The sequence below is a fragment of the Bombina bombina genome, chromosome 5 (genome assembly GCF_027579735.1).
Source record: "Bombina bombina isolate aBomBom1 chromosome 5, aBomBom1.pri, whole genome shotgun sequence".
Classification (NCBI taxonomy): domain Eukaryota; kingdom Metazoa; phylum Chordata; class Amphibia; order Anura; family Bombinatoridae; genus Bombina; species Bombina bombina.
The window spans coordinates 266,365,088-266,382,732 of NC_069503.1; the positions used below are offsets into that span (position 1 = coordinate 266,365,088).

Here is a 17,645-nt window from a genome sequence, read left to right on the forward strand (position 1 = left end):
GGCATCTGGATCTGGACCTCCAAAAGTAAGGGAATGGATTGTGACCCTGTAAACAGAGACCTGGATTTTCAACCCTAAAACATTACGATCTGACAAGAAGTCATTTAAAGAGTAGTGAGATTTCTGTCAAATGTCAAGTATCCATAGTGATAGGCCAGATAGAGCTTTATTGTAAGCTAAGCAGAAAGGGAGTGCAGGCATCAATTAAAAAGGGGTAGTCAACCGTTAGCTCAGTGTCTATATATATATATATATATATATATATATATATATATACATAAAAATATATGTGTGTGTGTGTATATGTATATATATATATATATATAGGTTATTTCGGTTTTTCTTTTTTTTGCCTTTTATTTTCTGTAAAATTATTGTGTAGCATATTTCAAATTTGATGTCAGCCTAAAGCTGCTGTTTGAGTTCATTACTTGACTTACTGTTTTGCATATAATAATAGTTTTCTAGGACTATACTTTATTTTGATAATTGGTAACAAAACAAAAACGGTTAAATCTGATTCTGTTACACAGAACTAAATAAAGAATAATACTAGCGATGCACCAAAATTTGGGCCACCGAAAATGTGTAACTCCAATTTCGGCCCAAAGAGGACCAAAATGGCTAAAAATGTACAGCCCTCCCCTGTTCTATTGAGTTACATGTCTATCCTTAGCATAAGGTGAGCAGCACAGCACTGGTACACAGAGCATACACATAAGTACCATGACATGATGATATTTGAAACCAGCAGAGTCCTTTTTTTTTTTTTAGAAGGAAACCAAAGTTCTGAATAGTGAATACAGTAATCAAAGGAGGATAAGTAACATGTTTATAAACACTTGATATTATCAGACACAGCCCTAAGCACACACAGTGAATATCTATAAGCCTTATATACAGTGCTCATACATCAGCCTTTTGTGCGTAGACATTCTATTCGCCTGATGCAAATATGCGTGCACACTATATATGCATAAGCCCCAAGCTCGCACACAGTTGGTACAAATTAACACCCACCAGACAGTGTACACAAAACAGCACAGTAACTTTCTATAACCACCTTGCATGTAAGGTTGTAGCTAAGTCTTGTGGTCCTGGTGATAGGTGACAGGCAGACTCCATTTGGGACTCCAGACATATAATCTGACGGGTCAGTGTGAGACCCGAACCAGGAACTAGGCAGAGATACGATGAGAGACTATCAGGTGCAGCCACGCCCATCAAACTGATAACTACACCCAAAAACAAAACACATGTCCACCTCGTATTGTTGTCTGGCTATAACCACGCTCTTCACTGCAGATCACGCCCTACGGTACAAGTGACCACGTCCATTTGTTGAAGCTTTCCCGCCTACAAGCTCTCTCAGCTACACACACACTGTAGTTAAAAAAGAAAAAAAATATTTCGGTTTCGTTTTGGTTTTCGGCCAGGGGCATCCTGAATTTTCGGTATCGGTTTCGGTCCAGAATTTTCATTTTCAGTGCATCTTATATATATATATATATATATATATATATATATATATATATATATATATATATATATATATATATATATAATCAGCCTGCTTGTTTAAAGGGACAGTCTACTTGATTTTTTTTATATTGTTGAAAAAGATAGATAACACCTTTACTATCATTCCATCATTGCTATATTATTATACCTTATAAAGTCTAAGATTCTCTGCTTCTAAGCCCTTGTAGGCTGCTGCTTATGTCAGTGCTTGTTTTTTTTTAATCTTTTTACAGTCTTAGACTAAAGACAGACAGTGCTAGTTCACTCATGTGGAGAATAATGGTTTTACAAGAACAAGCAATATTTGGGTAAAATTCAAGATTGTAAAAAGCAAATCTAAAAAAAGCACTGCTATTAGGAGCAGTCTGCAGGGGCTTAGATACAGGTAATCATAGTGGTAAAAAGCTTATCAATATACCAGTGTTGGTTATGTGAACCTTGGAAATGGATAATAAAGGGATGTTCTATCTTTATAAACAATAACAATTGTCAAGTAGACTGTCCCTTTAAGAAGCATCATAGACTGAAAGTCAAGGGTTAAAGGGACACTGTACCCAAATTTTTTCTTTTGTAATTCAGAAAGAGCATGCAATTTTAAGCAACTTTCTAATTTACTCCTAATATCAATTTTTCTTCGTTCTCTTGCTATCATTTTTTTTTTTTGGTTTCAGTACTCTGGACAGCACTTTTTTATTGGTGGATGAATTTATCCACCAATCAGCAAGGACAACCCAGGTTGTTCACCAAAAATGGGCCGGCATCTAAACTTACATTCTTGCATTTCAAATAAAGATACCAAGAGAATGAAGAAAATTTGATAATAGGAGTAAATTAGAAAGTTGCTTAAAATGTCATGCTCTATCTGAATCACAAAAGAAATTTTTTTTGGGTACAGTGTCCCTTTAATGCAGTACTACTACTGACCAGCAGATGGCTCCTTCTGTCTTACAATAATGCAACCTGTTTAAGGAAAGTATAAAAAGTATAGAGCAGATTATGCCATAACTTGGTTAAAGGGACAGTCTACACCAGAATATTTATTGTTTTAGAAGATAGATAATCCCTTTATTACCCATTCCCTAGTTTTGCATAACCAACACATTTTTATTAATACACGTTTTACCTCTGTTATTATCTTGTATCTAAGCCTCTGAACATTGCTCCTTATTTCAGTTCTTTTGACAGACTTGCATTTTAGCCAATCAGTGCTTGCTCCTAGGAACTCCACGTGCATGAGCACAGTGTTATCTATATGAAACACATGAACTAACACCCTCTAGTGGTGAAAAATAATCAAAATGCCCTGAGATGAGAGGCGGCCTTCAAGGGCTTAGAAATTAGCATATGAACCCCCTAGGTTTAGCTTTCAACTAAGAATATCAAGAGAACAAAGCAAAATTGGTGATAGATGTAAATTTGAAATTTGTTTAAAATTGCATGCCCCATATTAATAATGAAAGTTTGTTTTGGACCAGACTGTCCCTTTAATAGACTGTTGATGCACAGTTTAACATTTTCTCTCCTAATGTCCCCATTACACTTTCAGCAGGTCACATCTGACCATAGTACAGATACATGAATGGTTTAGTCAGAGAGAGGAGGAGGGAAAGAATTATATGATTTTGCTTATTCCTTTGCTGTTTGTGTGATTCAGTTCTCTTTTTGAGGACTAGAGGGTGCATTAGATGAACTTAGATTAATGACTATATTTAAGAACAGTTTCCATTAGAGCAGAGGTGTATAACTATACTGTACCTATGTCAAGGGCTGCAGAATGTAATGGGGGCAGAAAATTCTGAGAGTTCTTTGGCATGATGCATTTTACCTACTATGTTCTACTAATCTTTATATATTCATTTTATTGCAAATCAATGCTATCTAGTTGTATAGTGGGGTATATGACCTTTCATGTGTTCCAAAAAGCTTTTTTAACCAAACTAGCTACTGCATCCTTGAGTTATACTGTAAGTAGCTTAAAAGACAGGCGTTTTAGGGAATGTATATTTGAGCCTAAACATATTATTGTGTAGTTATAAAATATTTGATGAATTTGCCATTTGAAGAATATATCCATTTGGTACTATGAAGCACAGTTAAGAAAGTAATACAGCCTGGTTTTATACTGAATGTATGGCAATAGCAAATAGTAATAAAACAGAATTCTAACGTTCTGTATTTTTGTGTCCATACAAGAATGTGAGAACGTGTTGATTGCTGGTTACTGTAGGAGTTGGGGAGTGATGGAATTCAGTAAATAAAATAGCAGCAACTGAAATGACTAGTGAATTTTCCACAGTACTGTTCCAGTCAGTAGAGCTTAGTCATAACTGCTGGTCTCTGGCAGAAAACACAGGATACTCCTTTTATAAGTTGAATAGGTTCCATGAGACTTCAGTATATCTGGCGCAGATAATGGAGACTTCATTATGCAGTAGTAAAGGAATGCTAAAATCTTGCATTAAACACAAAGAACACATTTATATGTGTTATAAAGTAATTCATTATATGAATAAGCAGATTAATATCTCCTTTATTTGTGTTTTCTATTATTTAGGGCTTTATATCAATAAAATACACAAATAGCATTATTTTGAAAGTCACATAAATTCTGGTATAAACTAATGTTATACTATATGTATTTGTTATATTGTAAGGAAATACACTTTTAAAATGTAGGATTATATAATTGCAGGATCCCTTCATAGCCAAATTAATACTTTTCTATTTTTTTTTTTTTTTTTTTAAATAATAGCTTCCATAAGAAACAATGAGGTCAATTTAATAAATGCTGGGTGGACATAATTTGCTGTAGCAAATCATGTCAGCCCGGCATTGCTAAATGCCGACAGCATACGCTTTCTGTATTTAAAATTGCACAAGCATTCCTTTTGAAATGCTTGTGCAATGCCGCCCCCTGCACATTTGCGGCCAATTTGCACTAGCAGGGGTTTCAATAATTCCGATCGGATCGGGATGATTGCAGACCACCACCTAAAAGGTGACAGACAAGTTAAGGAGCAGCGGTCTTACAGCTCGCCGTAAACTACGGGGGTAGAAAGCCGCATCCGATGCTTATTAAATCTACCCCATGAGCTAATTTCTAAATACACTTTTTAAATGCTGCAAGGAAAAAAATTTAATATAAAATGTATATAATCAAACAGAATTTAAGCTTATTTATCTTACTAAAGCCACTCAGAGACAAAGGCAATGTGAGTGTGCCTGTTCTTTCAATAGAAGCTAGCACTACAGCCTCTGACTGGCTTCTGTATTTAAAGAGACAACAGTGAGCAAGTGGGGAGGAGGACGAAAAGGTGAATAAAGCTGAATTCTTTTTTGACTATATAAACGTTTCTTGTTTTTTCTTGCAGAGCTTATAAGGTGAATAAGGAAAGTATATTTTAGTGCCAAACTAAATTCAGGTGCTCTTGATTGTGTGCTAGTAATATTGGTTATTTAAAGTAAGGCCATAGTGGCCTAGGATTAAGGGGACAGTCAACACCAGAATGTTTGTTGTTTTAAAAGATAGATAATCCCTTAATTATCCATTCCCCAGTTTTGCATAACCAACACAGTTATAATAATACACGTTTTACCTCTGTAATTACCATGTAACTAAGCCTCTGCAGACTGCCCCCTTATTTCAGTTTTTTTGACAGACTTGCATTTCAGCCAATCAGTGCTCACTCCTCGATAAATTTACGTGGATGAGCTCAATGTTATCTATGTGAAACACATGAACTAATGCCCTCTAGTGGTGAAAAACTGTCAAAATGCATTTAGATTAGAGGCGGCCTTCAAGGTCTAAGAAATTAGAACAAAGCAAAATTGGTGATAAAAGTAAATTGGAAAGTTGTTTAAAATGACATGCCCTATTTGAATCATGAAAGTTTTTTTGGACTTGACTCTCCCTTTCATAAAACCGATCAGTAAAACTGATATCACAAGGAAAAATGTCATTCTCTGCGGAGAGGGTTCGGGGGTATGGAGCTTATACAAGGTGATTGCAGGCTTAGGACTGTATAGAGTACTGAAAGGAGCCAAAGGTATGTACTTCATTATGGAATTACCCATTTCCTTTCTTAATACAGGGAGAGTCCACAGCTGCATTCCTTACTTGTGGTAAATACTGAACCTGGCCACCAGAAGGAGGCAAAGACACCCCAGCCAAAGGCTTAAATACCTCCCCCACTTCCCTCATCCCCCAGTCATTTTTTGCCTTTCGTCACAGTAGGTTGGCAGAGAAGTGTCAGAAGATTTCGGAGTAGTTCCTTAGGAAGGGTATTTGCCCTTTGATACGGGACTGGTGTTTTAAGTAGTCTTGTTAGCCTCTCAGTAAGAGCATTGATGAAAGTTAAAGTCTGGAGATGCAGGGAGAGTCTTTCTGAGAAACCATCCAGACTCCTAAGCAATCAGCGTTGACGAGTTTTGCTGCCTGCTTTTCTTCATTCAAGTCCATGTCAGAAGCGAGGCTACAGTCTGTCACACTTAAAGGACCATGTTTCTGTTCCACGGCATAGATTCCGGTAAGATTGTTTCATTTTTTACACATAAATGTTAACGCTAGAAAACAGGGTCACAGTGGAACTTCTTTATCTTTATGGAATCAAGGATTAATATCGCCTGAGGGCGATTGTTGAACAGTGGGATGTTAATCATATTAGTTTATGTGATTTATGCTGCTTATATGTGTGAGACGTTTTGGGCTCGTAGACTGATATGGAACATACAGGTTGCTTCTTTACTTTGAGAGCTGCGCAGTTTTATTAAGCTTGGCACGCTCTTCCATTATAAGGGGCGGTCCTTCATTGCGCACAGTGTGACCGGGAGTGGTCACAGCTTCCATTTCCTGTTCCTGACAGAGTGACTACAGAGAGGAGTGAATTGTCTCTACACTGTCTGGGAGGAAGGGGGAGCTTATGGGAGCTTGTTGTAGTTTTTAAGTTCTATACTTTCTGGCATTATATTGTCTTAACTTGAACCTTTTATCTTATTGATGATACCTATACATATACTATAAGGATTCACAGTCTACTCGAGACTACACCTAATAATCAGTATAGTATTAAAAATAACAGCTGATATCTCGAGAAATCATAGTATAGAGTTAAGCCTGTCATAACTGGCAGTGGTCCGCATCTCAATAGCGCAACAGATCTGTCAATATTCTATGCTACCCACCAAAAGCTCTTTGCTAAATTAATTATTTAACGATTCACCTACTGAATAGAGGCTGCAATTAAGCAGCATAGCAGAGGGTTATGTGTCTTACGTTACTGACACGTTATAACAAGGAATGCTAAACTGGCAGCGGTTCACACTATATAGATGCTGCACTAATTTGCAGGGAAAATATATTAACATTTAGGAGCCCTTTGTTGTTTGGGTCCTCTTACCAAGTAATTCCAGGCTGCAAACTAGTAGCGAGCTCAGCATCAGATGTCCTTCGGTTTGACACTTAATACAAACAAGCGTCAAAATTGGCAGTGGTCCATATTATTTGAACGCTGCAAGGACGCATATGTAATATTCAATACAAATAGCCATAGGTTGCGCAATTTGGTTTATTAGCATTTCAGGGAATGTCACAGGCTCAATATTGGCCCTTCAGGTTAATATAATTGATTGTGCTTTACCTGTTGCGCTTTATAAAACCTATGACTAATGTGGGTCTATGAGTGGATATAGTTAAGCAGCTTAACGACTGCATACGTTTACACCAAGCACTTCTAACACTGTCTTTGCCTACTTGTATTCTTTTTTTGAGGATACCTACCAGCTACATTAAATTAGTGGGCAACCCAATTGCAGTAGCAATACAATAACACATTATTATTCACCCATTAGGGTGATTATAGAAACTTTAACCCTTCGTAACAGACAAGAATATATAAGTATGATACGTAATGTCAAATACAACATCTTATTTAGATTACTGATTGCAGTACAAAGTACTTAAAATGGTCTGATACAGGCAGTATAACTGTCATTAGGGAATATCACTCTTTTTAAGCATAATTAGTTGATTTATGAGCTTACCTATAGTTGTTGGTTACTCCAATAACCAACCCTTATATAGGGATATTTGATATTACCCATACAACCAAACAATCAGCTAGGGGGAATTGTGGAAACTCACTACTTTATCTATCTATCTGAGGGGAATCCTTTTCCATCATAAATAAAAGCTTAAGTGTGTTTTAATACCATCAAGGTGTCAACTATATATCACTGTTAACTTTAATTGATACATTATACGTAACAAATTAAGTGTTATAATTCTTTGTGTCACCTTTGCTCCGGTGTATCACTTTACCTATGCGTTTAACATATGAGAATATTATTATGAATTCTCTATATGATGAATTATAATATTTATGACGTGTAGGGAATGAATGATAGTTACTTATGCAGAAACTATATACTTCAATTTACTGTACTCTCTAGACCCTATTTCACACTGAACAGTGACATCTAACCCTAGCCAGTGGCATTCTAATCTGCCATGTGACAGTATTATTATTAAATAAGGTTCAAGTGTATAATATCCAGTCTTTGCACTGGGAACTCTAGACCAGCATTTTGGTTTTAATAATTCTAATAAAGATTTATGTTTTAATTTGTGTGATTAATTTTTCTTACTCCATACAATTGGGGGTCCTTTGAGTGCTTACAACGTATCTCTTTGCAGTTAGTTTCTCTAGCTAACCAACTTGAATTGTAACTTTGTTGATACATAGCACCTAACCACATACAACTGTATAATATTAGGGCCATTGACCATACTACAGAACGGTAAAAGACCCGACAATAAGTCTATGAGTGGTGCCATCAATTCTATCCTAATCTCTACACTGTCTGGGTCATAGGAGGTGGTGAGTGCCCCAGCCATTGGGGGTATAGGTGCCGATGGTTTTTTTCTTTGAATTATATAAAAGTTACCTAGTTATGGAGGATTCTGATGTTTTAGAGGATGACTCCTCTATGACAAAATTCGATACCAGTGTATATTGTGAGGAGGCCCGGGTAATCCAGCCCTCTTAATTATGTTCCATATGCCGCAACAGGGTGTTTTCATCATCCAATGTTCAGATGTTAGATGCCACTGAGCCTTCCGCCTCTGAGGACGATTCGTTCTGTGAGGCGTGTCCCCTACATTCAGCTGATCCTACACATGCACCTTCCCCTTGTACCACTAAATACCATTTGCATAGCTTGTACGGGTACTGGATACAGGAACCTGGCAGAGACTCTTTGCAGAGCTTGGACACAGAAGCTGGAGACAGGCACTTGACAGAAATCCTCCACAGAGCTTTGCACAGTTGTAGGATACTGGAACTTGGCAGAGACTCTCTGCAGAGTTTGGATGTAGAAGTGGGTGACTACTATTTGGCAGATATCCTTTGCACCGCTTGGGTACATGTGCTGGAACTTGGCAAGCCCCTTCTGTAGGGCTTGGCACTGAAACAGGATAGAAGCGTTTGACAGGCTTCCTCTGCAGGACTAGGATACAGGAACAGGATGATGCCAAGGAAGTGGAGAGAGAGAATCCAAAGTAGGCTATAAGTTTTCCAAGGGAGGATGTATATAGAGAGAAAAGCAAGGGACATAAGACAGAGCTTGCGGTACTCCAACTGAGAGAGGCATAGGACCAGAGGGATATCAGCATCACAAAAAAAGCCTTCAAAACATCACAGAGCAAACTATTTAAAATGGGAAAAAGTATACCCTCAGTCTATGCTAATATAACAGAAGAAAACTTGGAAAAAGTAAAAGAAAAATGAAAGAATAATTAAAATGAAAGATATGTTTCAAAATAGCAAGGCATGACCTGCATGATAAGGCACTTCACTTGGTAGTCTTCATGAATTCTATCTGCTGGACTGATATGTAGGTAAAAATCCAGACCACACCCCCTGAGCACCTCCCGGAACACCCATGCCCAGCCATTCAAAAAGTTTGTGGGCATTCTAGAAACATGCTCAGAATTTTTCACTTTTAGTTACTCCAGCATGCAGAATTCCTAAACACTCTGTTGCCACTGTGAAACACCTCATCTTATGGTTGTGTCTTGCCATTTAAAAGCTGATGAGATTGTCTTGTTTTTCTTTTATTTCTCTGTTTTCTTTTCTGCATATGTTAGAGTGTACTTTTCTAAAGTGAGAGTTTATTTTTGTTTTATTCCATTTCTTCTATAAAGTTTTGAAGACATTTTTGGGATGCTTATATCCTTCACAGTTGAGCTTGTTCTATGTGTTCTATGTGTAATGATGTTCACAGTTGAGCTTGTTCTATGTGTAATGATCAGTTATAAGATAGATGCCCATTGATTATAATAGAGAGAGGCTTGCAACTAGCAGCTGAGGTGTGTGTACGCATATTTTTGATTTGTATTGTGATGTTGCAGTTAATATTTTTTTCACACAATATTAGTTTCACAGAGTGTTTTATTAAATCTAGGCCATTGTTTGCTTTAATTAGGTATAGCCAAGCAGAAGGTAATATAATCTCATAGGTTTTACACATTCCTTAATTCTCTCTCTCCTCCTTGCACCACATCCCAAAGACACTCTCAGTACTGCAAATCTATACCTTATCTTACGTCACTCTCCCTCTTGCTCATACTAGCTGCTGGTGATATATCTCCCAATCTTGGTCCCCCACAACTTCTTAATCGACCCCCACCAACATAAGCCCTTCCATACACCTAGAAACCAGTACCCAAGAAACCTTACTCTAATTCCTTGCATAACCAAAATCACGTGGGCACTCTGGAATTCTCCATCTGTTTTCAAAAAGCTAACTTCTATTCATGATCTCTTTATCACCCACTCCCTTAACATTCTGACTCTCACATAAACCTGGCTCTCTTCCTCAGACACCATCCTTCCCTGATGCACTGTCACATGGGGGTCTCTATTTAAGCCACATCCCAAAGCCTGGAAACAGACAAGGAGGTGGTGTTGGTGCAGAAACTTCTCCAGCTCGCTTCATCTTACTGTCTGTCACAATGGACCTACTCTCACTCTCACAAAGATGGACACTGCGTTGACTTAATTTTCCGCTATCGATGCACTCTTTCAAACTTTCCACATTCCCCTTTTCCTCTTTCTGACCATCATCTCCTCACTTGCAACATCACAGCTCTTCATATTACTCACCCTCAATCTTACCCTCATACCAAACTCCACATAATCATAAAGTCACTAGATCAACAACACCTCTTAAACTCTCTCAAACCTCTGCTCTCTTCCATCTCCTCTTTTCCTGCCACAACTAATCTATCTGTAACTACAATTCCACTCTTTCATCAGATTTCAGCTCCTCCTACCATAGCTCGCAAATCACACAATAATCCTCAGCCCTGTCATATTGCTCTGACATGCTACTTCCACAGATGTTCCTGCACTGCTGAGTGACACTGGAGAAAGTTTTGGTGTTTAGCTGACTTTCTTCACTGAAAGTTCATCTTGAACTTCTTTTATTCTGCCCTTAACCTCTCTAAGCAGTATTACTTCTCTAATCTTATCTCTTGTCATTCTTCAAACCCAAAATGTTTGTTCTCCACTTGCAATACCCTTCCACGACCACCCCACCACCTATTACTACATCTCTCTTAACTCAAGATTTTGTCAGCCACTTTAAGAACAAAATTGATTCTATTAGAAATGAAATCGTCTCTCAACACATTTCCTCCAACCATTCGCAAACACCCGAAACTCACAAAGCCACACAATTAGCACTTTCGCCACTGTTACTCAGGAGGAAGTTTCTGCCCTTATATCTTCCTCTCACCTCACTACCTGTCCCCTTGATCCCATCCCCTCACAACTACTGCCCTCCCTCTCTCCTATTCTTACTCCAACCCTCACACATATTTTCAATCTCTTCCTCACTACTGGTATAGTTCCCTCATCCCTTAAACATGCACTAGTCACACCTATGCTCAAAAAAACTTCTTGTGATCCTACCTCCCCATCCAACTACCACCCTATTTCCCTACTCCCCCTTGCCTCTAAACTTCTGGAAAGGCTAGTTTGTGAACATTTATCACACTTCCTCACATTAAACTCCTAATTAGTAATGACCGACTTCTCTTCTCAATCTATACATCTTCCTTACTAAATTCCATGGGTTTCAATGTCATTTGTATTCTGATGACACCCAAATCTACCTCTCTGCACCAGATCTATCCCCTTCCTTGCTAGCACGTGTCAATGATTATCAAATAATTTCCCTCCCTTTTTCCAAAATCTCTATCCCCCATCTTTCTGTTGATAACAATATAATTACCCCAACCCCGCATGCCCCATGTTTTGGGGTCACACTTGACTCAGATCTTTCTTTCACTCCTTGCATCCAGTCTTTGGCCAGCTTATGCCATATCCATCTTAAAAAAATCTCAAAAATTTGACACTTCCTCACATGAGACACAACTAAGATTTTAATTCACTCTCTCATTATTTCCTGCCTTTACTTTTGCAACTTCATTCTCTCTAGTCTCCCTAGCAGCCATCTATTTCTTTACAATCCATAATCAATTCCTCTGCCAGACTGATCTCCCTTACACGTCGCTCCTCATCTGCTGGACCTCTCTGCCAATCACTTCATTGGCTTCCTCTAGCCTCCAGAATGAAACACAAAATCCTGACTCTGACATTCAAGGCCCTCAATAACAATGATCCATCCTACATCAGACCTCACCTTCAGACTCTCCCTCCCGCCCCCTTCGCTCTGCTCACAATCTCCTCTCTTGGTTCGTTCTCATATTCCCGTCTACAGGACTTCTTCATAATTGCCCCTATTTTGTGGAACTCTCTGCCTTGCTCCACAGGACTCTCCCCTAGTTTTCAGTTTCAAGTGTTCCTTAAAAACTCTACTGTTCAGGGATGCGTACAATATATGCTAATCTTTCTTACCTCAGTTCCTCTCCTCCTCCTTCGACATTCCCTTGAACCCCCTTAGCATGTAAGCCTATGAACCCAGCTGTTTTTGTAGATCACCTTCATGAGAGCTGATTTACAACAGTGCAACTCTTGGCAGGGACCTCTGCACATTTGTCTCCTTTAAATGCTACCTATGCATAATATTCCTATGTTTATACTGCTGCGGAATCTGTTGGCACACTACCAATAACTGATAATAACCATAATAAATACAAATGCTATCACATAAAATTTTATATCTTTTTAAAAGAGACATTTTGATCAACAAATATTTGCTCGCATTGATAGAGAAATTTCTAGAGAAAGGAATGCATCAGAAGGAAAGGTGGAACAGAACTCTCAAACCAATACTATAAGCCACTACTATCCTACAAAATGAAGGACATCTGAGAGTTCCGTTCATACATTGTATTTTGTTAGTGTAGTGAAGAATGAGCCGTGGTACGTTTTACAACCTTCATTTTTAAAACACTTTTTGTGTTCTCTAAAAATATTTTGTAGTGGTGATTTATCAGAAAATAAATTGCTCTGTATACAGCTTATGTTCTGATGAACTTTCCCTTTAAACTTGGAATATATCATTTTTAACTGAAATTAATTTGCTAACATAATAATGGCTAAAAACTATTTCTTCCGGTTGTTGTTAAAAGCTTGTAAATATTTTTCCTTGCACTGTAAAACATCTTTCTTCTAATTAACAGGTTGTGGGGGTGAATTATTTGGTTCCTCTGGATCCTTCAACAGTCCTGGTTATCCCAATAAGTACCCCAGCAATAAAGAATGCATTTGGTATATACAAACCTCTCCGGGCAGTAGCATTCAGATCACAATTTTGGAGTTCAGCATAGAATATCATTCATCATGTAGTTTTGACGTTCTGGAGGTAAGACCTTATAAACTATACACCATAGCTACAATATTATCTTAATTTATAAGATGCCAACATATTCTGCAGTGATTTACAGGGAGAATAATAAATAAACAGGTTTATTCAAAATCAAGCATAGAGGCACAGGAATGTACAGAAATTTGTCAGGGTAAGGGTAATACAACAAAATAACCCAAACATTATGGGCCAGATTACTAGTGGAATGCAAACCTTTGCACACAAGCGATATTGGGTTTTTGCTTTCAAAATTGCGCTCATATAAGTTGAAACTAAGCATGATTGCTTGAGCACAATGGAATTTAAAGCTTGTCGGGTTAGCACATCTTCAGAGCTGTGGTTAACTGCTTAACAAAAAATATCACAAAACACATCAAAAATATATTACACAATACAGTAACGCTCGTAACAACATTATAATAAACATTATTAAAAAAAAAATTGCACAATAAAATTTTAAGAGCTCAAAGATATGAGATCTCAGGTGTTAGAAAAAAAGGCAGGAAAGGGATGTAAGATAGACATACAGAAATATACATGCCTAAAGATGGATATGAATGTATTTATAAATGTCTATATATGTGTACATATATATTATGTATAGCTGTCTTTGCTGTCTTCAACTGTCAGAGAAATGTCAGGTGTTGGATGTCTCAAAGAGGGGGGAATAAGAAGTAGCTCAATTTTGGACAGATTGAGTTGGAGGTAGTGTGATGTTTCCAACTTCTTTAACTTCCCATTTCCTCTCTCTGACCACCATCTACTAACTTTCTCTCTTACTCTACCTGCTACATATTTGCAAGCCCCCAAAAAACTGCTACCTTACATGAATTTAAATGACTTGGATCTCACAGACTTTTCCACTCTACTGAATCCTCTGCTCTCCAACATTTCATTCCTCTCTTACCCAAAACTTGTGGCTTTACAGTATAATTCGGCACTAAAATCAACACTTGACAAAGCTGCACCCTCCACTGTTCACCGTACATCAATCACTTAACCACAACCCTGGCACACCAAACAGACCAGATATCTTCAGTGATGTTCACGGGCTGCTGAACGTCAGTAGAGGAAATCACGCACCTTTGCTGATTTCCGGCATTATAAATTCATCCGTAAGTGCTACAACTCTGTGCTCAGCCTGGCCAAACAAGTCTATTTCTCCTCCCTTGTGTCATCTCATGCATCCAACCCCAGAAAGCTGTTCTGAACCGCAACCTTCTACATCTGCCTGCACCCCGCCCACTACCAACCTCACTGCTCAGATTATTGCTAATCACTTCAAAAATAAAATTTACACCATTAGAAAAGATATCAAACCCAGCACTCCTACCCACTCCTTCTGTTAACAAAACTCTATGCTACTTCTCTCGTGTAACAGAGGAAGAAGTCTTTGACTCATCTCACAACCTGCCCACTTGACATTATTCCTTCACAACTTCTTCCCTCTCTCTCTGCTTCACTAACCCCTACCCTAACTCACCTCTTTAACCAATCTCTCCCCACTGGCACATATCCTGATACATTCAAGCATGCGTCAATCATGCCAATCCTAATCGCTTAACCCCTCCACCAATTCTAATTATTTACCAGTCTCCTTACATCCCTTTGCTTCAAAATTATTGGAATGACTGGTCTATAATCGGCTAACTCAATTTCTCACAACTAACTCCTTTCTTGATCCACTACAATCTGTTTTCTGCCCTAAACACTCAACAGAAATCGCTCTTACTAAAGTAACAAATTACCTATTATCAGCTAAAGCAAAAGGCCACTACTCCTTACTAATTCTTCTTGACCTGTCCTCTGCTTTTGACACAGTTGACTCATCCGAGACACAGCCCTTTCCTGGTTTGCGTCATATCTCTCAAATCGCTTGTTGTCAGTTTCCTTTAACAACATATCTTTTGATCCTATGCCTCTCTCAGTTGGAGTACCGCAAGCTCTGTCTTATGTCCCTTGCTTTTCTCTCTCTATACATCCTCCCTTGGAAAACTTATAGCCTACTTTGGATTCCAGTACAACTTAAATGCTGATGATACCCAAATCTATATTTCCTCTCCTGATATCTCTCCCTCTTTACTCAACCAGATTTCCAACTGCCTCTCTGCAATTTCCTCTTGGATGTCTTCACACTACCTCCAAAACTGAGCTGCTTCTTATTCCCCCCTCTTCGAGACATCCAACACCTGACATTTCTCTGACGGTTGGAGACTCTATTCTTAACATCTCACCCCGGGTCCTCTGTCTTTGGATCAAACTTAACTCAGAACTCACATTCAACCCACACATACAAGGGCTTACCAAATTCTGCCGTTCACACCTACGCAACATTTCCAGAATTTGCCCCTTCCTTAATAAAAAAAACTACAAAAATACTAATTAATTCCCTCATTTTGTCACGCATTGATTATTGCAATCTACTCATAAATGATCTTCCAAAACACTGCCTCTCCTCCCTCCAATCTACTATGAATGCTTCTGCTAGACTCATCCACTTAAGTCACCGGTCTACATCAGCTGCTCCTCTTTGCCAGTCTCTACACTGGCTCCCCATACACTCCAGAATACAATTTAAAGTATTAACTTACAAACCACTCAGTAGTCTAACTCCCAACTATATTTCATCTTGAAATATTAATCCCGTCCTCTTCGATCAACCTTTGATCTACATCTCTCCACTCCTGTTATTTCTACGTCCCACTCCCATCTTCAAGACTTCAAACGTGCTGCTCCTGTCCTCTGGAATTCTCTACCCCGCTCCATAAGACTGTCTCCAACCTTGTATAGCTTCAGACGCTCCTTGAAAACATACCTATTCAGAGAGGTTTACCATCTCTCCTCCATCTCTCATCCTAACCAAAATAATTATTGAACTGCCTAACTCACTGCTGAAACTACAACCGATGTGACAAGCTACCCCAACCTTATGTCTCTGCACGCTAAACCTGTAGACTGTGAGCTTTCCGTAGCAGGGCCCTCTTCCTCCGGTACTAGATTTGTTTAGTTTTGTTATGTTTTGTATTTTATCACAAATCCTTGTCATTGTATACCTCCATCATTGTGAATACAGCGCCAACAAGAGGCCAAGGGATAAATATACTCACAGAGAGATAAAAGAAGATTATTTAATGAACCATGTTAAAAAGCATCAGTTAAAAAATGTAAAAAACACATATAGATAAAATTACAAAAACAGGAATATCTTGCAGGAGCGGCTAAAGCTGATAATTACAATAAAAACAGATGCTTTTTAACTGATACATTTTTTAACTGTAATTATCAGCTTTAGCCGCTCCTGCAAGACTTGACCATGCAGCCCATCTTTCTTCAAGTGTCTCCTTATTGTGCATCTTGAAACAGCCACACCACGTTTTCAGAGAGTCCTGTATTTCACCTGAAGTTATTTGTGGGTTTTTCTTTGCATCTTGAACAATTTTCCTGGCAGTTGTGTCTGAAATTTTAGTTGGTCTACCTGACCGTGGTTTGGTTTCAACAGAACCCCTAATTTTTTATTAGAGTTTGAATACTGCTGATTGGCATTCTCAATTCCTTGGATATCTTATTATATTCCTTTCCTGTTTTATACAGTTCAACTACCTTTTCCCGCAGATCCTTTGACAATTCTTTTGCTTTCCCCATGACTCAGAATTCAGAAATGTCAGTGCAACTCTGGATGAAAGATACAAGGGTCTGTCAGGAGTCCAGAAACGCATTCACCTTTTATACACACACACTAATTACAAGCAAACAGATCACAGGTGAGGGTGGTTACCTTTAATAGCCATTCAAACCCCTTTGTATGAAATTGTGTGCATGTTATCAGGCCAAAATCAAGTATGTAAACTTTTGATGAGGGTCAAGAAATCATAAATTCTGCCAGGGTATGTAAACTTATGAGCACAACTGTATATATATATATATATATATATATATATATATATATATATATATATATATATATATATATATATATATATATATATATTTATATATATATAATATGAAATGTTTTTATTAACAAGAGAAATCATCCAGAATAAATCAATCAGGATGAAAAAAGACAGGGATTTCAGCACTCTTTTTGAAAAAATATTTTTTACTAGCGTAATAGTAAAAATAGATAACAAGGGTGTAGGCAGAGTAGGCCCGTCCCCCCACACAATGTGAAAAGTGAAATATATACAAAGCAGTTATTTTGGTCAATTGCAACATATACACACCATAATAGTAGTAATAGCTGTGTCATACATAATACACTGAACCTGTCCGGTCTGCATATTCTGCTATGT

General features: G+C 38.0%; 1 protein-coding gene across 1 annotated transcript in view; it reads left to right on the forward strand.

Annotated features, from left to right (window-relative positions):
- Nucleotides 1-17,645, forward strand: part of CUBN (cubilin) — a 749,121-nt gene that overhangs the window by 318,829 nt on the left and 412,647 nt on the right. Inside the window, exon 29 of the mRNA XM_053713984.1 lies at nucleotides 13,169-13,350. Coding sequence (XP_053569959.1) covers nucleotides 13,169-13,350 — 182 coding nt within the window. The remainder of the gene's footprint in view (nucleotides 1-13,168; nucleotides 13,351-17,645) is intronic.